The 26,479-nt window shown below is 42.0% G+C and overlaps 1 protein-coding gene across 7 annotated transcripts in view; it reads left to right on the plus strand.

The window, feature by feature from the left end:
- LOC139761939 (breast cancer anti-estrogen resistance protein 3 homolog) overlaps positions 1-26,479 on the plus strand; it is a 680,749-nt gene that overhangs the window by 620,507 nt on the left and 33,763 nt on the right. For all 7 annotated transcript variants that reach the window (XM_071686635.1, XM_071686632.1, XM_071686633.1 and 4 more), the window contains one exon: positions 1,578-1,843. In XM_071686635.1, coding sequence (XP_071542736.1) covers positions 1,578-1,843 — 266 coding nt within the window. The remainder of the gene's footprint in view (positions 1-1,577; positions 1,844-26,479) is intronic.

The following is a 26,479-nucleotide window of genomic DNA, read 5'->3' on the forward strand; positions in this document are numbered from 1 at the left end:
ATGTGTGGTGTGAGGTGGTTTGATCGAGTGAGTAACGTAAGGGTAAGAGAGATGTGTGGAAATAAAAAGAGCGTGGTTGAGAGAGCAGAAGAGGGTGTTTTGAAGTGGTTTGGGCACATGGAGAGGATGAGTGAGGAAAGATTGACCAAGAGGATATATGTGTCGGAGGTGGAGGGAACAAGGAGAAGAGGGAGACCAAATTGGAGGTGGAAAGATGGAGTGAAAAAGATTTTGTGTGATCGGGGCCTGAACATGCAGGAGGGTGAAAGGAGGGCAAGGAATAGAGTGAATTGGAGCGATGTGGTATACCGGGGTTGACGTGCTGTCAGTGGATTGAATCAAGGCATGTGAAGCGTCTGGGGTAAGCTATGGAAAGCTGTGTAGGTATGTATATTTGCGTGTGTGGACGTATGTATATACATGTGTATGGGGGGGGGTTGGGCCATTTCTTTCGTCTGTTTCCTTGCACTACCTCGCAAACGCGGGAGACAGCGACAAAGTATAATAATAAATAGTTCATCTGGCATAAAGTCTGAACTCATAGGTATTTTCCCATGTTCATTATATTTCATATTCATAATCCTCCCTTGAACATGCAGTTGACAGGACTAAGGACAACTTGTGTTTAATAACACAGAATACTTCATGAGGACTGAATTGCTACATGCTGAAAATGTGTGGATCACATGAAAAATACAAAGGCCGAATTGTTGTTTGATATTCATAAATATACCTATTAATACATGGGGTTATGCATTTCATCTTTTCAAGAAAATGGAAGTAACTAGAATACTGCAAAAAATATACAACTTCTCAACCAACAAGTCACAACGCATTGTAAATTAGGTTATTTCTAATGGCTCGAAGGCAAAAAGTACAGTTTCCAAGATATTGTGCATACTTGCAATTTTCTTGTTTGTCATTTTCACACCTAAAATAGATACAGACTTTAACCACAGTTTCCTGTCATTCTTCGCAGGTGAAACCTGAATGAGTGAAATCTTATCCATAGAAGATTCCGAGAGCTACAGACATAAGCCAGATCTAATGGTTCACTGATAACAGTATAAAATTTAATTGTGAAAAGTTTCAACTTCGTTACAGGTGATGTAAAGCGGTAAAACACCATAAAGAAACAAACTACTGTATTGCGGCAGAACAGTGTAGAAGGCCTTTGAACAATAATGAGTGACCATAACAGTGCAACAGTTACCTTTTCCAAAAAGATGACAACTAGATTATGTAAATATTCAGAGCTAGATGATGCTCCTGAACAGATTACTGCTGTCTGCTAACGTCATCATCTTTTAGGGTTTCAAATGTCCTTCATATCATTAAGATACTTGTGTCTCCCCAACCAGAAGTTGCATATGATGTTTCCTTTATTACAGCTTTTTTTCATCCTTCTCTGCTCCAGCATTTTCCAATTTTATTTTCCTTTGTATATGTGTGTATTGCCATGTAATAATAAATGTATTTTTGTTGACTTTTTTGTGCCTTTATTTGTTTCCATCTTTTGTTGTGTCATGTCCTTCATCATATCAGGTCTCCTAATATAGTTATATGCTCTCTTGTAGACTGTAGTGCAGCCCAACACAGTGTATGAAAGAATACAATACCAGCTGGAAGATGATGCCTATGACTCCATCCCAGACTTGGTGAGAGCATATGTTGGTGGCAAAAAACCCATCACAGTTTCGTCTGGTGCCCGGATCTCAACACCTGTCAACCGTACAGCTCCATTAAGCTTCTATGCTTCCAAGTATGCTGCTCAGACTGCTCACACCTTCACACATGGCACACTAAGCCGACCAATCAACAGGGCATCTGAACCCATACCTGGGTAAGGAGTTATGTGTATCAAGTTAGAAAAGTTCATATTTTGTGCTGTTTCATTTTCTTACTTTTATTATTTATAATTGATTACAGGAGTTCTCCATAACATTCATTGGTCATATATTTATCTTTTCTTCCTCTATACACTCACTGTAATGATTCCACATGGATATCATTAAAGTTACACAAGTTCATGTTATTCTTCAGCTAGGCAGTACTTACATATACATGTTATATATTATACATATATAACTTTACCTTCTTGCCTAAGGAACTCCTGAGCTCCCACAGTGCTTAGGAAGCTGGCCACACCCAATGGGATGATGACTTATCCTGAATTATAGTGATGTTGTTTGTATGTCTATAAGTGTTGGTTGCAGGGCAATTGAGCAGTAAATGTTTACTGTCTTCATTGTGGTAGTAGAATTATGGGCATGAAGGATCACTTCATATATGTTTCTAGCATTGCAAGAATGGGTGATGTCCAAAATACAGATGAGAGTGCAAACCATACATGTTTGGGAAGTGTGGTTTTGGGTAGGTGTATGACTGCTGGGATGGTGTTCAAGACTGATTTGAGAGGACAGCTGTTTAGTGCTTGTCAGGTCATTTTGCATTTTGGTGTGTGTGTTTTGTGTATGTTTTATATATTGGGGATGGTGAATGTGTGTGTATAGGTTGCTGAAGCATGAAGCAGGTGTTTCATTTCTCCTTGGGGTTGGTGGTTATTTATGAAGTGGTTTGGTTGGTGAGGACCTAATACTGTTGCAAGGAACTGAGTGCCAAGCACATTGATGTGGGATTGTATTGGGTGAAATTTTGTAATGTGCCAAGCACATTTAGGTGGGACTGTATTTTTGTTTCACTGTGGTTTCTTAGCAACAAGAGATTGGTCCGAGTGCTGTATTGTGTGATTTGCAGCTTTAATTTTGTTTGTTATTAAGGCTGATGAAAAAGCAGGCATGGACAAGATGAATTATTTGTAGACATTAATAATTGAATATGTATTTTGTCAGAATCTGGTACTAATTAGTGTTCTTGGGGAATGTAGTTTGGTTTTTGCTTTAATGTTGATGTTTGTGGTAAGGTGAGTGAATGTTGTGTGTGTGTCAGAAGTGATACCCTTAATAGCTGGTGTTTTGTTTATTAGGAGTGATTGGCAATTTAAGGAGATAGGACTCAAAAGTTACAGAAAGCTTCTATGGAGATGCAAATATTCTGTTGTGGGTAAATCTTTGTTCCAGTTGTGTTGTGTCCCATGACACTTTCTTATATATTCATTACCTGACTTTGCCTGCCTGAGGTTACACTGCGAGTGAAAAGTCATCTTTGACGAAATTGTATCATCTGGAGTGCAGTCACATCAAAGAACTTCTCATTCCGAAGTCTATACTTTTCCCACTGTTAGAAGTGCAGCCCTGTACCTCAGGAACTCCTGGAAAAGGGGTCTTAGACTAACTTTTTGGCCCTTTCAAGAAAGGGTTCCAAAGGCAATTATATATTAAACATGTTGGGTATAGATAGGGTGGATGTTTGTGAATGAAACCATTTCTTTGTCTGTTTCTTTTGCCACCTTGCTATCTCAGGAATTAGACACCAATCCAGCTCACACCCCCGAGTCATCTTGAATGGACACTCTATCCCAAAGAACAAAACACTAACCATTTTATGCATCACCTGATGCACATGCTTAGCAATCACTCCCTACCCTGATAACTTAAGTGTCCTCAGAACACAAACTGGCACCAGCGATGAACAAGAAAAAGAATCCCTTAACATCTAATAAAAGCAATTCATCTGCTCTACTCTGAGCTATGCCTCACCTGCCTGGTCTTACACCCTCTCAAAAGCAAACATAACAGAGCCGCAAACCACAGAAAATAGTGCACTCAGAACAGTCACTGGCTGCTTAGCAACCACAAATACTCAACACCTTTACAATGAAACAAAGCTCTTCACAATACAAACCCACCTCAACATGATCTGCTCCTAATTTTATGCACCAGCACTAGATCTCTCCCACTCAAACCACTCCAGAACTAATCACCAACCCCTAAGTAGAAATAAGGTACTTAACATTGCTTTACATTTTGATAACTTCAACCAACAGATCCCCCCATCCCAAACAGGCATGACAGTGACAAAAAAAAAAAAAAAACTACACTCACATAACAAAACAAGCACCAAACAACCAACCTCCCAACTCAGTCTTAAGCTTCAGCGTACCTGACATGAAACCTTCAGAAACCATATTCCCCAGACAAACATGAGGCATAATCTTCTGTGAATACTCTGGACCTTAGCTATCACTACAACACTACAAACACCATTTCACCATATCCTAAGACTCTTCATGCCCACAATGCAACAACCATAAGGAACCCAGAGCATTTGTTCTGCAGGCGCCATGCACTCTCCACGCATAGATGGACACACAAACATTACAACCCTGATGTGGTCCTGCATGGTGGCCAGCTTCCTGAGTGCTGCAGGAGCCTCCTAAAGATAGAAGGGCTCTTGTAGCAGGAGGTATGAGTATATGCTGAAAATCACGAGGAAAAATTTGTCCTCAAGGTTATCAGAGCATTGAGTAGTGGGATGAAGAAGTACGGTTGTTAGTGAAAGAGTAAAGAGAGGAGTTCGGACAATACTTATGGGGAAGTAGTGCAAATGACTGAGAGATGTGTAAAAGAAAGTGGCAGGAGGTTAAGAGAAAGGTGCAAGAGGTGAAAAAGAGGGCAAATGAGAGTTGGGGTGAGAGAATATCATTGAATTGTAATGAGTAAAAAGATGGTTTGGTAGGAGGTAAATAACAATTGTAAGACAAGAGAACAAATGGGAACATTGTGAATGGGGCAAGTGGGGAGGTAATAACAAGTAGTGATGAAGTGAGGAGATGGAGTGATTAGTTTGAAGGTTTGTTGAATGTATTTGATGATAGAGTGGCTGATATAGGGTGTTTTGGTTGGGATGATGTGCAAAGTGAGAGGGTCAGGGAGAATGGTTTGGTAAAGAGAGAAGAGGTAGTGAAAGCTTTGCGGATGAAATCCAGCGAAGCGGTGGGTTTGGATTGTATTACAGTGGAATTTATGAAAAAAACGATGTGACTATGTTGTTGATTGGTTGGTAGGGATATTCACTGTATGTATGGATCATGGTGAGGTGCCTGAGGATTGGCAGAATACATGCATAGTGCCATTGTACAAAGGCACAAGGGATAAAGGTGAGTGTTCAAACTACAAAGTCATAAGTATGTTGAGTATTCCTGGGAAATTATATGGGAGGGTATTGATTGAGAGGGGTGAAGGCATGTACAGAGCATCAGAATGTGATTTCTGAAGTGGTAGAGGATATGTGGATCAGGTGTTTGCTTTGAAGAATGTATGTGAAAAATACTTGGAAAAACAGATGGATTTGTATGTAGCATTTATGGATGTGGAGAAGACTTTTGATAGGGTTGATAGAGATGCTTTGTGGAAGGTTTTAAGAGTACATGGTGTGGGAGGTAAGTTGCTAGAAGCAGTGAAAAGTTTTTCCCAAGGATGTAAGGCATGTGTACAAGTGGGAAAAGAGGAAAGTGATTGATTCCCAGTGAATGTCGGTTTGCAGCAGGGGTTCGTGATATCTCCATGGCTGATGAATTTGTTTATGGATGGGGTGGTTAGGGAGGTGAATGCAAGAGTTTTAGAGAGAGGGGCAAGTATGAAGTCTGTTGTGGGTGAGAGGGCTTGGGAAGTGAGTCAGTTGTTGTTTGTTGAAGATACAGTGCTGGTGGCTGATTCAGGTGAGAAACTGCTGAAGTTGGTGACTGAGTTTGGTGAAGTGTGTGAAATTAGAAAGTTGAGAGTAAATGTGAATAAGACCAAGGTTATTAGGTTCAGTAGGGTTGAGGGACAAGTTAACTGGGAGGTAAGTTTGAATGGAGGAGAACTGGAGGAAGTGAAGTGTTTTAGATACATATACACCTCTGATTTTCCGGCAACTGATGGTTTGGCCCCACCTTTAGTCAAGACAAAATTACATGAAGGAACTTGAAATTACGTGAGGGAACTTGAAATTACCGCTGCCACCAGACTAGTTTACTGGGCGGCCACAGAGGGCGTTGTGTGTAGGGTGCACTTATGTACATTCTTTACACTGCTCTTGTTGGTAGTGATACCACAATTCTGTGAGATTCTTAGCTTATTTTGCTTAAATTAAACCCTAGCTACAGCTTCTAAGACATCTGAGTGTCAGTTGTGGTGCCATACATAAACACCAGTCCATATCAATCCAAGATAAAGTAGAACTGTTGAAAAAATGGACCATGGTGTTTTGGTGCATAAGCTATGTGACATCTACAGTATTGGTTCATCAACTGTTTATGATATAAGAATCAAAGGGAGAAAATATGGAAATTCTATGCAGACAGCGATTCCAAGAAGCAAATGACGATTAGAAAAACTATGAAAGATAGTAAGGGCACTGAGCATGATCAAGTGATGATGGAATGGTTTTGACTGCATCGGAGTGATGGAGTGGACTTGTCAGGTAGCATGATAATGGACCAGGCTTTGTTCCATGAAGAACTTAATTACAACATAAGCATGACTATAGTGAAGGATTGATTCAAAGATTCAAGAAGCGTCATGGAATTTCCATGAATAAAGTGTGCGGAGAAAAGCGGTCTACAAACCACGAAGGAGCTGCCGAGTATATGGACAAATTTGTGAAACTCTTAGCTGACGAGCACCTGTCCTGAGCAGGTGTATAATGTATTTCATTTATTTATTTGATTTACATTTAATATTTGTTTAATTTAAATTTCTACCAGTCCATGGTATACTTTAGACACATGGGAGATGTATGATTAGTGGGTTAGAGGTGTGTTAATGAATTATTATTATGTGACCATCATTGGTCCAGCAAAATGGTTAATTTGGCAAGGCTTTGTATCCAAGAGTGCCAGAAAATCAGTGGTGTACCTGTATCTGGGAGTGGACTTAGCAGCAGATGGAACCATGGAAGCGGAAGTGAGTCACACAGTTGGGGAGGGGTTGAAGGTTCTGGGAGCATTGAAGAATGTGTGGAAGGCGAGAACATTAGAAAACAGATGGATTTTATGTAGCATTTATGGATCTGGAGAAGGCATATGATAGGGTTGATAGAGGTGCTTTGTGGAAGGTCTTAAGAGTTGCTAGAAGCAGTGAAAAGTTTTTACACCAAGGATGTAAGGCATGTGTACGAGTAGGTTCCCAATGAATGTTGGTTTGCGGCAGGGGTGTGTGATGTCCCCATGGTTGTTTAATTTGTTTATGGATGGGGTGGTTAGAGAGGTAAATGCAAGAGGTTTGAAGAGAGGGGCGAGTATGAAGTCTGTTGTGGATGAGAGGGCCTGGAAGTGAATCGGTTGTTGTTTGCCAATCATATAGCTCTGGTGGCTGATTCAAGTGAGAAACTGTAGAGGTTGGTAACTGAATTCGGAAAAGTGTGTGAAAGGAGAAAGTTAAGAGTAAGTGTGAATAATAGAAAGGTTATTAGGTTCGGTAGGGATGAGGGACAAGTTAACTGAGATGTAAGTTTGAATGGAGAAAAATTGGAGGAAGTTAAGTGTTCTCGATATCTGGGAGTGGACTTAGCAGTGGATGGAACCATGGAAGCATAATTGAGTCACAGGATGGGGAGGGGGCAAAGGTTCCAGGAGCAATGAAGAATGTGTGGGAGAGAACTTTATCTCGGAGAGCAAAAATGGGTACCTTTGAAGGAATAGTAGTTTCAAAAATGTTGTATGGTTGTGAGGCATGGGCTATAGGTAGGGTTGCACGGAGGAGAGTGGATGTGTTGGAAATGAAATATTTGAGGACAATGTGTGATGTGAGATGGTTTGACGAGGTAAGTAATGAAAGGGTAAGAGAGATGTGAGGAAATGAAATGAGTGTAGTTGAGAGAGCAGAAGAGGGTGTGTTGAAATAGTTTGGACATATGGAGAGAATGAGTGAGGAAAGATTGATAAAAGAGGATATATGTGTCAGAGGTGAAGGGAACAAGGAGAGGAGAAGTGGGAGATCAGATTGGAGGTGGAAGGATGGAGTGAAAAAGATTTTGAGCTATCGTGGCCAGAACATACAGTAGGGTGAGAGGCGTGCAAGGAATAGAGTGAATTGAAACAATGTGGTATACTGGGGCCGAAGTGCTGTCAGTGGACTGAACCAGTGCATGCAAAGTGTCTGGGGTAAACCATGGAAAGGTCTACAGGACATGGATGTCGATAGGGAGCTGTGGTTTTGGTGCATTGCACATGACAGCTAGAGACTGAATGTGAACAAATATGGCTTTTTTTGTATGTATTCCTGGCACTTCCCTGCTGAAGTGGGGGGTAGTGAGGCTATTTCTGATGTGGCAGGGTAGAGATAGGAATGGATGAAGGCAAACAAGTATGAATATGTATATGTTGCTATGTTTAGTATGTATATGGGCGTTTATGTATGAGCGGATGGGTCATTCTTCGTCTGTTTCTTGGCACTACCTTGCTGACGTAGGAAACAGCGATTAAGTATAATAATAAAAATCATAATAATAATAACATATATATGTGTGTATATATATATATATATATATATATATATATATATATATATATATATATATATATATATATATATGATATATGTGAGAAACTGCAGAAGCTGGTGACTGAGTTTGGTAAAGTGTGTGAAAGAAGAATGTTAAGAGTAAATGTGAATAAGAGCAAGGTAATTAGGTACAGTAGGGTTGAGGGTCAAGTCAATTGGGAGGTAAATTTGAATGGAGAAAAACTGGAGGAAGTAAAGTGTTTTAGATATCTGGGAGTGGATCTGGCAGCGGATGGAACCATGGAAGCGGAAGTGGATCATAGGGTGGGGGAGGGAGCGAAAATTCTGGGAGCCTTGAAGAATGTGTGGAAGTCGAGAACATTATCTCGGAAAGCAAAAATGGGTATGTTTGAAGGAATAGTGGTTCCAACAATGTTGTATAGTTGCGAGGCGTGGGCTATGGATAGAGTTGTGCGCAGGAGGATGGATGTGCTGGAAATGAGATGTTTGAGGACAATGTGTGGTGTGAGGCGGTTTGATCGAGTAAGTAACGTAAGGGTAAGAGAGATGTGTGGAAATAAAAAGAGCGTGGTTGAGAGAGCAGAAGAGGGTGTTTTGAAATGGTTTGGGCACATGGAGAGAATGAGTGAGGAAAGATTGACCAAGAGGATATATGTGTCGGAGGTGGAGGGAACGAGGAGAAGAGGGAAACCAAATTGGAGGTGGAAAGATGGAGTGAAAAAGATTTTGTGTGATCGGGGCCTGAACATGCAGGAGGGTGAAAGGAGGGCAAGGAATAGAGTGAATTGGAGCGATGTGGTATACCGGGGTTGACGTGCTGTCCGTGGATTGAATCAAGGCATGTGAAGCGTCTGGGGTAAACCATGGAAAGCTGTGTAGGTATGTATATTTGCGTGTGTGGACGTATGTATATACATGTGTATGGGGGTGGGATGGGCCTTTTCTTTCGTCTGTTTCCTTGCACTACCTCGTAAACGCAGGAGACAGCAACAAAGCAAAAAAAAAAATATATATATATATATGTATATATATATATCCCTGGGGATAGGGGAGAAAGAATACTTCCCATGTATTCCCTGCGTGTCGTAGAAGGCGACTAAAAGGGAAGGGAGCGGGAGACTGGAAATCCTCCCCTCATTTTTTTTTTTTTTTTTCCAAAAGAAGAAATAGAGAAAGGGGCCAGGTGAGGATATTCCCTCAAAGGCCCAGTCCTCATCCTCTGTTCTTAACGCTATCTCGCTAATGCGGGAAATGGCGATTACTATAAAAAAAAAATATATATATATATATATATATATATATATATATATATATATATATATATATATATATATATCTTTCTTTCATACTACTCGCCATTTCCCGTGTTAGCAAGGTATATATATATTTTTTTTTTTTTTTTTTTTTTTTGCTTTGTCGCTGTCTCCCACGTTTGCGAGGTAGCGCAAGGAAACAGACGAAAGAAATGGCCCAACCCACCCCCATACACATGTATATACATACGTCCACACACGCAAATATACATACCTACACAGCTTTCCATGGTTTACCCCAGACGCTTCACATGCCTTGATTCAATCCACTGACAGCACGTCAACCCCGGTATACCACATCGCTCCAATTCACTCTAATCCTTGCCCTCCTTTCACCCTCCTGCATGTTCAGGCCCTGAACACACAAAATCTTTTTCACTCCATCTTTCCACCTCCAATTTGGTCTCCCTCTTCTCCTCGTTCCCTCCACCTCCGACACATATATCCTCTTGGTCAATCTTTCCTCACTCATTCTCTACATGTGACCAAACCATTTCAAAACACCCTCTTCTGCTCTCTCAACCACGCTCTCTTTATTTCCACACATCTCTCTTACCCTTACGTTACTTACTCGATCAAACCACCTCACACCACACATTGTCCTCAAACATCTCATTTCCAGCACATCCATCCTCCTGCGCACAACTCTATCCATAGTCCACGCCTCGCAACCATACAACATTGTTGGAACCACTATTCCTTCAAACATAGCCATTTTTGCTTTCCGAGATAATGTTCTCGACTTCCACACATTCTTCAAGGCTCCCAGAATTTTCGCCCCCTCCCCCACCCTATGATCCACTTCCGCTCCCATGTTTCCATCCGCTGCCAGATCCACTCCCAGATATCTAAAACACTTCACTTCCTCCAGTTTTTCTCCATTCAAACTCACCTCCCAATTGACTTGACCCTCAACCCTACTGTACCTAATAACCTTGCTCTTATTCACATTTACTCTTAACTTTCTTCTTTCACACACTTTACCAAACTCAGTCACCAGCTTCTGCAGTTTCTCACATGAATCAGCCGCCAGCGCTGTATCATCTGCGAACAACAACTGACTCACTTCCCAAGCTCTCTCATCCCCAACAGACTTCATACTTGCCCCTCTTTCCAAAACTCTTGCATTCACCTCCCTAACAACCCCATCCATAAACAAATTAAACAACCATGGAGACATCACACACCCCTGCCGCAAACCTACATTCACTGAGAACCAATCACTTTCCTCTCTTCCTACACGTACACATGCCTTACATCCTTGATAAAAACTTTTCGCTGCTTCTAACAACTTGCCTCCCACACCATATATTCTCTATCAACTCTATCATATGCCTTCTCCAGATCCATAAATGCTACATACAAATCCATTTGCTTTTCTAAGTATTTCTCACATACATTCTTCAAAGCAAACACCTGATCCACACATCCTCTACCACTTCTGAAACCACACTGCTCTTCCCCAATCTGATGCTCTGTACATGCCTTCACCCTCTCAATCAATACCCTCCCATATAATTTGCCAGGAATACTCAACAAACTTATACCTCTGTAATTTGAGCACTCACTCTTATCCCCTTTGCCTTTGTACAATGGCACTATGCACGTATTCCGCCAATCCTCAGGCACCTCACCATGAGTCATACATACATTAAATAACCTTACCAACCAGTCAACAATACAGTCACCCCCTTTTTTAATAGATTCCACTGTAATACCATCCAAACCTGCTGCCTTGCTGGCTTTCATCTTCCGCAAAGCTTTTACTACCTCTTCTCTGTTTACCATATCATTTTCCCTAACCCTCTCACTTTGCACACCACCTTGACCAAAACACCCAATATCTGCCACTCTATCATCAAACACATTCAACAAACCTTCAAAATACTCACTCCATCTCCTTCTCACATCACCACTACTTGTTATCACATCCCCATTTGCGCACTTCACTGAAGTTCTCATTTGCTCCCTTGTCTTACGAACTTTATTTACCTCCTTCCAGAACATCTTTTTATTCTCCCTGAAATTTAATGATACTCTCTCACCCCAACTCTCATTTGCCCTCTTTTTCACCTCTTGCACCTTTCTCTTGACCTCCTGTCTCTTTCTTTTATACATCTCCCACTCAATTGCATTTTTTCCTTGTAAAAATCGTCCAAATGCCTCTCTCTTCTCTTTCACTAATCTTACTTCTTCATCCCACCACTCACTACCCTTTCTAATCAATGGATGGGGTTGTTAGGGAAGTGAATGCAACAGTTTTGGAAAGAGGGGCAAGTATGAAGTCTGTTGTGGATGAGAGAGCTTGGGAAGTGAGTCAGTTGTTGTTCGCTGATGATACAGCGCTGGTGGCTAATTCATGTGAGAAACTGCAGAAGCTGGTGACTGAGTTTGGTAAAGTGTGTGAAAGAAGAAAGTTAAGAGTAAATGTGAATAAGAGCAAGGTTATTACGTACAGTAGGGTTGAGGGTCAAGTCAATTGGGAGGTAAGTTTGAATGGAGAAAAACTGGAGGAAGTAAAGTGTTTTAGATATCTGGGAGTGGATCTGGCAGCTGATGGAACCATGGAAGCAGAAGTGAATCATAGGGTGGGGGAGGGGGTGAAAATCCTGGGAGCCTTGAAGAATAAGTGGAAGTCGAGAACATTATCTCGGAAAGCAAAAATGGGTATGTTTGAAGGAATAGTGGTTCCATCAATGTTGTATGGTTGCGAGGCGTGGGCTATGGATAGAGTTGTGCGCAGGAGGGTGGATGTGCTGGAAATGAGATGTTTGAGGACAATGTGTGGTGTGAGGTGGTTTGATCAAGTAAGTAATGTAAGGGTAAAAGAGATGTGTGGAAATAAAAAGAGCGTGGTTGAGAGAGCAGAAGAGGGTGTTTTGAAATGGTTTGAGCACATGGAGAGAATGAGTGAGGAAAGATTGACCAAGAGGATATATGTGTCGGAGGTGGAGGGAACGAGGAGAAGTGGGAGACCAAATTGGAGGTGGAAAGATGGAGTGAAAAAGATTTTGAGTGATCGGGTCCTGAACATGCCGGAGGGTGAAAGGCGGGCAAGGAATAGAGTGAATTGGATCGATGTGGTATACCGGGGTTGACGTGCTGTCAGTGGATTGAATCAGGGCATGTGAAGCGTCTGGGGTAAACCATGGAAAGTTGCGTTGGGCCTGCATGTGGAAAGGGAGCTGTGGTTTCAGGCATTATTGCATGACAGCTAGAGACTGAGTGTGAACGAATGGGGCCTTTGTTTTCTTTTCCTAGCGCTACCTCGCACACATGAGGGGGGAGGGGGATGGTATTCCATGTGTGGCGAGGTGGCGATGGGAATGAATAAAGGCAGACAGTGTGAATTGTGTGCATGGGTATATCTGTATGTGTCTGTGTGTGTATATATATGTGTACATTGAGATGTATAGGTATGTATATTTGCGTGTGTGGACGTGTATGTATATACATGTGTATGGGGGTGGGTTGGGCCATTTCTTTCGTCTGTTTCCTTGCGCTACCTCGCAAACGCGGGAGACAGCGACAAAGCAAAATATATAAATATAAATATATATATCTTTCATACTATTTGCCATTTCCCGCATTAACGAGATAGCGTTAAGAACAGAGGACTGGGCCTTTGAGGGAATATCCTCATCTGGCCCCCTTCTCTGTTCCTTCTTAGGGAAAAAAAAAAGAAACAACAGGGGAGGATTTTTTTTTTCGTTAGCGAGGTAGCGCAAGGAAACAGAAGAAAGAATGGCCCACCCCACCCACATACACATGTATATACATACACGTCCACACACGCAAATATACATATCTATACATTTCAATGTATACATATATATACACACACAGACATATACATATATACACATATACATAATTCATACTGTCTGCCTTTATTCATTCCCATCGCCACCTCGCCACACATGGAATAACATCCCCCTCCCCCCTCATGTGTGCAAGGTAGCGCTAGGAAAAGACAACAAAGGCCCCATTTGTTCACACTCAGACTCTAGCTGTCATGTAATAATATACACCGAAACCACAGCTCCCTTTCCACATCCAGGTCCCACAGAACTTTCCATGGTTTACCCCAGACACTTCACATGCCCTGGTTCAATTCATTGACAGCACGTCAACCCCGGTATACCACATCATTCCAATTCACTTTAATCCTTGCACGCCTTTCACCCTCCTGCATGTTCAGGCCCCGATCACTCAAAATCTTTTTCACTCCATCTTTCCGCCTCCAATTTGGTCTCCCACTTCTCCTCGTTCCCTCCACCTCTGACACATATATCCTCTTCGTCAATCTTTCCTCACTCATTCTCTCCATGTGACCAAACCATTTCAAAACACCCTCTTCTGCTCTCTCAACCACACTCTTTTTATTACCACACATCTCTCTTACCCTATTATTACTTACTCGATCAAACCACCTCACACCACATATTGGCCTCAAACATCTCCTTTCCAGCACATCCACCCTCCTGCGCACAACTCTATCCATAGCCCACGCCTCGCAACCATACAACATTGTTGGAACCACTATTCCTTCAAACATACCCATTTTTGCTTTCCGGGATAATGTTCCCGACTTCCACACATTTTTCAAGGCTCCCAGAATTTTCACCCCCTCCCCTACCGTATGATTCACTTCTGCTACCATGGTTCCATCCGCTGCCAAATCCACTCCCAGATATCTAGAACACTCTACTTCCTCCAGTTTTTCTCCATTCAAACTTACCTCCCAATTGACTTGACTCTCAACCCTACTGTACGTAATAACCTTACTTTTATTCACATTTACTCTCAACTTTCTTCTTTCACACACTTTACCAAACTCCGTTACCAGCTTCTGCAGTTTCTCACATGAATCAGCCACCAGCGCTGTATCATCAGCAAACAACAACTGACTCACTTCCCAAGCTCTCTCATCCACAACAGACTGCATACTTGCCCCTCTTTCCAAAACTCTTGCATTCACCTCCCTAACAACCCCATCCATAAACAAATTAAACAACCATGGAGACATCACACACCCCTGCCGCAAAACTACATTCACTGAGAACCAGTCACTTTCCTCTCTTCCTACACGTACACATGCCTTACACCCTCGATAAAAACTTTTCACTGCTTCTAACAACTTGCCTCCCACACCATATATCCTTAATACCTTCCACAGAACATCTCTATCAACTCTATCATATGCCTTCTCCAGATCCATAAATGCTACATACAAATCCATTTGCTTTTCTAAGTATTTCTCATATACATTCTTCAAAGCAAACAACTGATCCACACATCCTCTACCACTTCTGAAACCACACTGCTCTTCCCCAATCTGATGCTCTGTACATGCCTTCATCCTCTCAATCAATACCTTCCCATATAATTTACCAGGAATACTCAACAAACTTATACCTCTGTAATTTAAGCACTCACTCTTATCCCCTTTGCCTTTGTACAATGGCACTATGCAAGCATTCCGCCAATCCTCAGGCACCTCACCATGAATCATACATACATTGAATAACCTTACCAACCAGTCAACAATACAGTCTCCCCCTTTTTTAATAAATTCCACTGCAATACCATCCAAACCCGATGCCTTGCCGGCTTTCATCTTCCGCAAAGCTTTTACTACCTCTTCTCTGCTCACCAAATCATCTTCCCTAAACCTCTCACAGTGCACAGCACCTCGACCAAAACACCCTATATCTGCCACTCTATCATCAAACACATTCAACAAACCTTCAAAATACTCACTCCATCTCCTTCTCACATCACCACTACTTGTTATCACCTCTCCATTAGCCCCCTTCACTGAAGTTCCCATTTGTTCCCTTGTCTTACGCACTTTATTTACCTCCTTCCAAAACATCTTTTTATTCTCCTTAAAATTTAATGATACTCTCTCACCCCAGCTCTCATTTGCCCTCTTTTCCACCTCTTGCACCTTTCTCTTGACCTCCTGCCTCGTTCTTTTATACATCTCCCACTCATTTGCATTATTTCCCTGCAAAAATCGTCCAAATGCCTCTCCCTTCTCTTTTACTAATAATCTTACTTCTTCATCCCACCACTCACTACCCTTTCTAATCTGCCCACCTCCCACCCTTCTCATGCCACAAGCATCTTTTGCGCAAGCCATCACTGTTACCCTAAATACATCCCATTCCTCCCCCACTCCCCTTACATCCTTTGTTCTCACCTTTTTCCATTCTGTATTCAGTCTCTCCTGGTACTTCCTCACACAAGTCTCCTTCCCAAGCTCACTTAATCTCACCACTCTCTTCACCCCAACATTCTCTCTTCTTTTCTGAAAACCTCTACAAAACTTCACATTCGCCTCCACAAGATAACGATCAGACATCGCTCCAGTTGCACCTCTCAGTACATTAACATCCAAAAGTCTCTTTTTCGCGCACCTATCAATTAACACGTAATCCAATAATGCTCTCTGGCCATCTCTCGTACTTACATATGTATACTTATGTATATCTCACTTTTTAAATCAGGTATTCCCAATCATCAGTCCTTTTTCAGCACATAAATCTACAAGCTCTTCACCATTTCCATTTACAACACTGAACACCCCACATATACCAATTATTCCCTCATCTGCCACATTACTCACCTTTGCATTCAAATCACCCATCACTATAACCCGGTCTCGTGCATCAAAACCACTAACACATTCATTCAGCTGCTCCCAAAACACTTGCCTCTCATGATCTTTCTTCTCATGCCCAGGTGCATATGCACCAATAATCACCCATCTCTCTCCATCAACTTTCAGTTTTACCCTTATCAATCTAGAGTTTACTTTCTTACACTCTATCACATACTCCCACCACTCCTGTTTCAGGAGTAGTGCTACTCCTTCCCTTGCTCTTGTCCTCTCACTAACCCCTGACTTTACTCCCAAGACATTCCCAAACCACTCTTCCCCTTTACCCTTGAGCTTCGTTTCACTCAGAGCCAAAACATCCAGGTTCCTTTCCTCAAACACACTACCTATCTCTCCTTTTTTTTCATCTTGGTTACATCCACACACATTTAGACACCCCAATCTGAGCCTTCGAGGAGGATGAGCACTCCCCGTGTGACTCCTTCTTCTGTTTTCCCTTTTAGAAAGTTAAAATACAATAAAATATATATATATATATATATATATATATATATATATATATATATATATATATATATATATATATATATATATATATATATAAGTTTGTTGAGTATTCCTGGTAAACTATATGGGAGGGTATTGATTGAGAGGGTGAAGGCATGTACAGAGCATCAGATTGGGGAAGAGCAGTGCGGTTTCAGAAGTGGTAGAGGATGTGTGGATCAGGTGTTTGCTTTGAAGAATGTATGTGAGAAATACTTAGAAAAGCAAATGGATTTGTATGTAGCATTTATGGATCTGGAGAAGGCATATGATAGAGTTGATAGAGATGCTCTGTGGAAGGTATTAAGAATATATGGTGTGGGAGGCAAGTTGTTAGAAGCAGTGAAAAGTTTTTATCGAGGATGTAAGGCATGTGTACGTGTAGGAAGAGAGGAAAGTGATTGGTTCTCAGTGAATGTAGGTTTGCGGCAGGGGTGTGTGATGTCTCCATGGTTGTTTAATTTGTTTATGGATGGGGTTGTAAGGGAGGTAAATGCAAGAGTCCTGGAAAGAGGGGCAAGTATGAAGTCTGTTGGGGATGAGAGAGCTTGGGAAGTGAGTCAGTTGTTGTTCGCTGATGATACAGCGCTGGTGGCTGATTCATGTGAGAAACTGCAGAAGCTGGTGACTGAGTTTGGTAAAGTGTGTGGAAGAAGAAAGTTGAGAGTAAATGTGAATAAGAGCAAGGTTATTAGGTACAGTAGGGGTGAGGGTCAAGTCAATTGGGAGGTGAGTTTGAATGGAGAAAAACTGGAGGAAGTGAAGTGTTTTAGATATCTGGGAGTGGATCTGTCAGCGGATGGAACCATGGAAGCGGAAGTGGATCATAGGGTGGGGGAGGGGGCGAAAATTTTGGGAGCCTTGAAAAATGTGTGGAAGTCGAGAACACTATCTCGGAAAGCAAAAATGGGTATGTTTGAGGGAATAGTGGTTCCAACAATGTTGTATGGTTGCGAGGCGTGGGCTATGGATAGAGATGTGCGCAGGAGGATGGATGTGCTGGAAATGAGATGTTTGAGGACAATGTGTGGTGTGAGGTGGTTTGATCGAGTAAGTAACGTAAGGGTAAGAGAGATGTGTGGAAATAAAAAGAGCGTGGTTGAGAGAGCAGAAGAGGGTGTTTTGAAATGGTTTGGGCACATGGAGAGAATGAGTGAGGAGAGATTGACCAAGAGGATATATGTGTCGGAGGTGGAGGGAACGAGGAGAAGAGGGAGACCAAATTGGAGGTGGAAAGATGGAGTGAAAAAGATTTTGTGTGATCGGGGCCTGAACATGCAGGAGGGTGAAAGGAGGGCAAGAAATAGAGTGAATTGGAGTCATGTGGTATACAGGGGTTGACGTGCTGTCAGTGGATTGAAGCAAGGCATGTGAAGCGTCTGGGGTAAACCATGGAAAGCTGTGTAGGTATGTATATTTGCGTGTGTGGACGTGTGTATGTACATGTGTATGGGGGGGGGGGGGTTGGGCCATTTCTTTCGTCTGTTTCCTTGCGCTACCTCGCAAACGCGGGAGACAGCGACAAAGTATAAAAAAAAAAAAAAAATATATATATATTTTTTTTTTTTTTTTTTTTTTTTTCATACTTTGTCGCTGTCTCCCGCGTTTGCGAGGTAGCGCAAGGAAACAGACGAAAGAAATGGCCCCCCCCCCATACACATGTACATACGTCCACACACGCAAATATACATACCTACACAGCCTTCCATGGTTTACCCCAGACGCTTCACATGCCTTGATTCAATCCACTGACAGCACGTCAACCCCTGTATACCACATCGCTCCAATTCACTCTATTCCTTGCCTTCCTTTCACCCTCCTGCATGTTCAGGCCCCGATCACACAAAATCTTTTTCACTCCATCTTTCCACCTCCAATTTGGTCTCCCTCTTCTCCTCGTTCCCTCCACCTCCGACACATATATCCTCTTGGTCAATCTTTCCTCACTCATTCTCTCCATGTGCCCAAACCATTTCAAAACACCCTCTTCTGCTCTCTCAACCACGCTCTTTTTATTTCCACACATCTCTCTTACCCTTACGTTACTTACTCGATCAAACCACCTCACACCACACATTGTCCTCAAACATCTCATTTCCAGCACATCCATCCTCCTGCGCACATCTCTATCCATAGCCCACGCCTCGCAACCATACAACATTGTTGGAACCACTATTCCTTCAAACATACCCATTTTTGCTTTCCGAGATAATGTTCTCGACTTCCACACATTTTTCAAGGCTCCCAAAATTTTCGCCCCCTCCCCCACCCTATGATCCACTTCCGCTTCCATGGTTCCATCCGCTGACAGATCCACTCCCAGATATCTAAAACACTTCACTTCCTCCAGTTTTTCTCCATTCAAACTCACCTCCCAATTGACTTGACCCTCACCCCTACTGTACCTAATAACCTTGCTCTTATTCACATTTACTCTTAACTTTCTTCTTCCACACACTTTACCAAACTCAGTCACCAGCTTCTGCAGTTTCTCACATGAATCAGCCACCAGCGCTGTATCATCAGCGAACAACAACTGACTCACTTCCCAAGCTCTCTCATCCCCAACAGACTTCATACTTGCCCCTCTTTCCAGGACTCTTGCATTTACCTCCCTAACAACCCCATCCATAAACAAATTAAACAACCATGGAGACATCACACACCCCTGCCGCAAACCTACATTCACTGAGAACCAATCACTTTCCTCTCTTCCTACACGTACACATGCCTTACATCCTCGATAAAAACTTTTCACTGCTTCTAACAACTTGCCTCCCACACCATATATTCTTAATACCTTCCACAGAGCATCTCTATCAACTCTATCATATGCCTTCTCCAGATCCATAAATGCTACATACAAATCCATTTGCTTTTCTAAGTATTTCTCACATACATTCTTCAAAGCAAACACCTGATCCACACATCCTCTACCACTTCTGAAACCGCACTGCTCTTCCCCAATCTGATGCTCTGTACATGCCTTCACCCTCTCAATCAATACCCTCCCATATAATTTACCAGGAATACTCAACAAACTTATACCTCTGTAATTTGAGCACTCACTCTTATCCCCTTTGCCTTTGTACAATGGCACTATGTACGCATTCCGCCAATCCTCAGGCACCTCACCATGAGTCATACATACATTAAATAACCTTACCAACCAGTCAACAATATAGTCAACCCCCCTTTTTAATAAATTCCACTGCAATACCATCCAAACCTGCTGCCTTGCCGGCTTTCATCTTCCGCAAAGCTTTTACTACCTCTTCTCTGTTTACCAAATCATTTTCCCTAACCCTCTCACTTTGCACACCACCTCGACCAAAACACCCTATATCTGCCACTCTGTCATCAGACACATTCAACAAACCTTCAAAATACTCATTCCATCTCCTTCTCACATCACCGCTACTTGTTATCACCTCCCCATTTACGCCCTTCACTGAAGTTCCCATTTGCTCCCTTGTCTTACGCACCCTATTTACCTCCTTCCAGAACATCTTTTTATTCTCCCTAAAATTTACTGATAGTCTCTCACCCCAACTCTCATTTGCCCTTTTTTTCACCTCTTGCACCTTTCTCTTGACCTCCTGTCTCTTTCTTTTATACTTCTCCCACTCAATTGCATTTTTTCCCTGCACAAATCGTCCAAATGCCTCTCTCTTCTCTTTCACTAATACTCTTACTTCTTCATCCCACCACTCACTACCCTTTCTAAACAGCCCACCTCCCACTCTTCTCATGCCACAAGCATCTTTTGCGCAATCCATCACTGATTCCCTAAATACATCCCATTCCTCCCCCACTCCCCTTACTTCCATTGTTATATTCTTTTTTTTTTTTTTTTTCAAACTATTCGCCATTTCCCGCGTTAGCGAGGTAGCGTTAAGAACAGAGAACTGGGCCATTGAGGGAATATCCTCACCTGGCCCCCTTCTCTGTTCCTTCTTTTGGAAAAAAAAAAAAAAAAAAAAAAAAAAAAAAAAAATTGAGAGGGGAGGATTTCCAGCCCCCCGCTCCCTTCCCTTTTAGTGGCCTTCTACGACACGCAGGGAATACGTGGGAAGTATTCTTTCTCCCCTATCCCCAGGGATATATATATATATATATATATATATATACACATATATTTTTTTTTTTTTTTTTTTGCTTTGTCGCTGTCTCCCGCGTTTGCGAGGTAGCGCAAGGAAACAGACGAAAGAAACGGCCCAACCCACCCCCATACACATGTATATACATACGTCCACACACGCAAATATACATACCTACACAGCTTTCCATGGTTTACCCCAGACGCTTCCCATGCCTTGATTCAATCCACTGACAGCACGTCAACCCTGGTATACCACATCGCTCCAATTCACTCTATTCCTTGCCCTCCTTTCACCCTCCTGCATGTTCAGGCCCCGATCACACAAAATCTTTTTCACTCCATCTTTCCACCTCCAATTTGGTCTCCCTCTTCTCCTCGTTCCCTCCACCTCCGACACATATATCCTCTTGGTCAATCTTTCCTCACTCATTCTCTCCATGTGACCAAACCATTTCAAAACACCCTCTTCTGCTCTCTCAACCACGCTCTTTTTATTTCCACACATCTCTCTTACCCTTACGTTACTTACTCGATCAAACCACCTCACACCACACATCCATCCTCCTGCGCACAACTCTATCCATAGTCCACGCCTCGCAACCATACAACATTGTTGGAACCACTATTCCTTCAAACATACCCATTTTTGCTTTCCGAGATAATGTTCTCGACTTCCACACATTCTTCAAGGCTCCCAGAATTTTCGCCCCCTCCCCCACCCTATGATCCACTTCCGCTTCCATGTTTCCATCCGCTGCCAGATCCACTCCCAGATATCTAAAACACTTCACTTCCTCCAGTTTTTCTCCATTCAAACTCACCTCCCAATTGACTTGACCCTCAACCCTACTGTACCTAATAACCTTGCTCTTTTTCACATTTACTCTCAACTTTCTTCTTTCACACACTTTACCAAACTCAGTCACCAGCTTCTGCAGTTTCTCACATGAATCAGCCACCAGCGCTGTATCATCAGCGAACAACAACTGACTCACTTCCCAAGCTCTCTCATCCCCAACAGACTTCATCCTTGCCCCTCTTTCCAAAACTCTTGCATTCACCTCCCTAACAACCCCATCCATAAACAAATTAAACAACCATGGAGACATCACACACCCCTGCCGCAAACCTACATTCACTGAGAACCAGTCACTTTCCTCTCTTCCTACATATTTTTTTTTTTTTTTTTTTTTATACTTTGTCGCTGTCTCCCGCGTTTCCTACATATATATATATATATATATATATATATATATATATATATATATATATATATATATATATATATATATATTTACTTATTTATTTATTTATTTTGCTTTGTCGCTGTCTCTCGCGTTAGCGAGGTAGTGCAAGGAAACAGATGAAAGAAATGGCCCAACCCATCCACATACACATGTATGTACATACATGTCCACACACGCAAATATACATACCTATACATCTCAATGTATACACATATATATATACACACACAGACATATACATATAAACACATGTACATAATTCATACCGTCTGCCTTTGTTTATTCCCATCGCCACCTCGCCACACATGAAATAACAACCCCCTCCCCCCTCATGTGTGCGAGGTAGCGCTAGGAAAAGACAACAAAGGCCCCATTCGTTCACATTTAGTCTCTAGCTGTCATGTAATAATGCACCGAAACCACAGCTCCCTTTCCACATCCAGGCCCCACAGAACTTTCTATGGTTTACCACAGACGCTTCACATGCCCTGGTTCAATCCATTGATAGCACGTCGACCCCGGTATACCATATTGTTCCAATTCACTCTATTCCTTGCACGTCTTTCACCCTCCTACATGTTCAGGCCCCGATCACTCAAAATCTTTTTCACTCCATCTTTCCACCTCCAATTTGGTCTCCCACTTCTCCTCGTTCCCTCCACCTCTGACACATATATCCTCTTTGTCAATATTTCCTCACTCATTCTCTCCATGTGACCAAACCATTTCAAAACACCCTCTTCTGCTCTCTCAACCACACTCTTTTTTATTTCCACACATCTCTCTTACCCTTACATTACTTACTTGATCAAACCACCTCACACCACATATTGTCCTCAAACATCTCATTTCCAGCACATCCACCCTCCTGCGCACAACTCTATCTATAGCCCACACCTTGCAACCATACAACATTGTTGGAACAACTATTCCTTCAAACATACCCATTTTTGCTTTCCGAGATAATGTTCTCGACTTCCAAACATTCTTTAAGGCTCCCAGAATTTTCACCCCTTCCCCCACCCTATGATTCACTTCTGCTTCCATGGTTCCATCCGCTGCCAGATCCACTCCCAGATATCTAAAACACTTTACTTCCTCCAATTTTTCTCCATTCAAACTTACCTCCTAATGGGGAGGTGATAACAAGTAGTGGTGATGTGAGAAGGAGATGGAGTGAGTATTTTGAAGGTTTGTTGAATGTGTTTGATGATAGAGTGGCAGATATAGGGTGTTTTGGTCAAGGTGGTGTGCAAAGTGAGAGGGTTAGGGAAAATGATTTGGTAAACAGAGAAGAGGTGGTGAAGGCTTTGCAGAAGATGAAAGCCGGCAAGGCAGCAGGTTTGGATGGTATTGCAGTGGAATTTATTAAAAAAGGGGGTGACTGTATTGTTGACTGGTTGGTAAGGTTATTTAATGTATATATGATTCATGGTGAGGTGCCTGAGGATTGGCGGAATGCTTGCATAGTGCCATTGTACAAAGGCAAAGGGGATAAGAGTGAGTGCTCAAATTACAGAGGTATAAGTTTGTTGAGTATTCCTGGTAAATTATATGGGAGGGTATTGATTGAGAAGGTGAAGGCATGTACAGAGCATCAGATTGGGGAAGAGCAGTGTGGTGTCAGAAGTGGTAGAGGATGTGTGGATCAGGTGTTTGCTTTGAAGAATGTATGTGAGAAATTCTTAGAAAAGCAAATGGATTTGTATGTAGCATTTATGGATCTGGAGAAGGCATATGATAGAGTTGATAGAGATGCTCTGTGGAAGGTATTAAGAATATATGGTGTGGGAGGAAAGTTGTTAGAAGCAGTGAAAAGTTTTTATCGAGGATGTACGTGTACGTGTAGGAAGAGAGGAAAGTGATTGGTTCTCAGTGAATGTAGGTTTGCGGCAGGGGTGTGTGATGTCTCCATGGTTGTTTAATTTGTTTATGGATGGGGTTGTTAGGAAGGTAAATGCAAGAGTTTTGGAAAGAGGGGCAAGTATGAAGTCTGTTGGGGATGAGAGAGCTTGGGAAGTGAGTCAGTTGTTGTTTGCTGATGATACAGCGCTGGTGGCTGATTCATGTGAGAAACTGCAGAAGCTGGTGACTGAGTTTGGTAAAGTGTGTGAAAGAAGAAAGTTGAGAGTAAATGTGAATAAGAGCAAGGTTATTAGGTACAGTAGGGTTGAGGGTCAAGTCAATTGGGAGGTAAGTTTGAATGGAGAAAAACTGGAGGAAGTAAAGTGTTTTAGATATCTGGGAGTGGATCTGGCAGTGGATGGAACCATGGAAGCAGAAGTGAATCATAGGGTGGGGGAGGGGGCGAAAAATATTGGGAGCCTTGAAGAATGTGTGAAAGTCGAGAACATTATCTCGGAAAGCAAAAATGGCTATGTTTGAAGGAATAGTGGTTCCAACAATGTTGTATGGTTGCGAGGCTTGGGCTATGGATAGAGTTGTGCGCAGGAGGGTGGATGTGCTGGAAATGAGATGTTTGAGGACAGTGTGTGGTGTGAGGTGGTTTGATCGAGTAAGTAATGTAAGGGTAAGAGAGATGTGTGGAAATAAAAAGAGCATGGTTGAGAGAGCAGAAGAGGGTGTTTTGAAATGGTTTGAGCACATGGAGAGAATGAGTGAGGAAAGATTGACCAAGAGGATATATGCGTCGGAGGTGGAGGGAACGAGGAGAAGTGGGAGACCAAATTGGAGGTGGAAAGATGGAGTGAAGAAGATTTTGAGTGATCGGGGCCTGAACATGCAGGAGGGTGAAAGGCGGGCAAGGAATAGAGTGAATTGGATCGATGTGGTATACATGGGTTGACGTGCTGTCAGTGGATATATATATATATATATATATATATATATATATATATATATATACATATATATATATATATATATATATATATATATATATATCATAGTATTTATTTATTATACTTGATCACCATTTCCCGCATCAGCGAAGTAGCACCAGGAAACAGACAAAGAATGACCCATCCACTCATATACAAATGTATATGCATACATGCTCATACATATGAATATCAACATATACAAATACATACATATACATAAACATTTACAGACATATACATATATACTCATGCACACATTCATACTCACTTGCTTTCATCCATTCCTGGTACCACCCCACCCCACGGAAGACAGCATCACCACCCCCTGCATCAGCGAGTTAGCACTAGGAAAACAAACAAAAAAAGGCCACATTTGTTTACCCTCAGTCTCTAGCTGTCAGGTGTAATGCACCAAAACCACAGCTCCCTATCTACATCCAGGCCCCAAAGGTCTATCCATATTTTACCCCAGATGTTTCACATGCCCTGTTTCAGTCCATTGACAGCACATCGACCATGGTATAGCACATCGTTCCAATCCACCCAATGTCTTGCACACTTCTCACTCTCCTGCATGTTCAGGCCCCAATTGCTCATAATCTTTTTTACTCCATCCTTCCACACTAGTCCGTGATGATAGTTATGGAAGTGAAATTGCAATTCAGTAGGAGTTTAAATAATTTCATTTAACATGTAATTTTCCTATATATGCATCACTACGTCTTTCATGGAGAAAATATGCCTCATCAGGTGCAAACAGTTCGTTAAGTTTTTAAATTCCAACATCACCACAAAAATTCCATCTTCCTCATGCCATATTCAACTATACACTGGCCTGACTGTTAAAGGGAAAGTGGGGGGTGCCTTGAGGTTAACAGGGCTTGTGTGGGAGAGACCAGCCTAGGTAACGAGATGCGTCTTCAACTATTTTTCTTATGTTATCGTTTCTTGATAAATAAAATTAACTGAACTATTGCACTGCAGTTTCACCTTCGGTGCATTACACATGACAGCTAGAGACTGAGTGTGAACGAATGTGGCCTTTTTGTCTGTATTCCTGGCATTACCTACCTGAAGCAGGGGATAGCGATGCTGTTTTCCTGTGGGGCAGAGTAGTGACAGGAATGGATGAAGGCAAGCAAGTATGAATATGTACATGTGTATGTATTTAATGTCTGTATATGTACATGTATGTATACATTGAAATGTATATGTGTGTGTGTGTGTGGGTGTTTATGTATATACATGTGTATGTGGGTAGGTTGGGCCATTCTTCTTCTGTTTCTTTGCACTACCTCACTAATGCAGGAGAGAGCAGTTAAATATAATATAATATATAATAATAATATAAAGAAAGTTAAAAAATAATATGTGTCGGAGGTGGAGGGAACA

This window comes from Panulirus ornatus, chromosome 42, assembly GCF_036320965.1.
Source record: "Panulirus ornatus isolate Po-2019 chromosome 42, ASM3632096v1, whole genome shotgun sequence".
Lineage (NCBI taxonomy): Eukaryota > Metazoa > Arthropoda > Malacostraca > Decapoda > Palinuridae > Panulirus > Panulirus ornatus.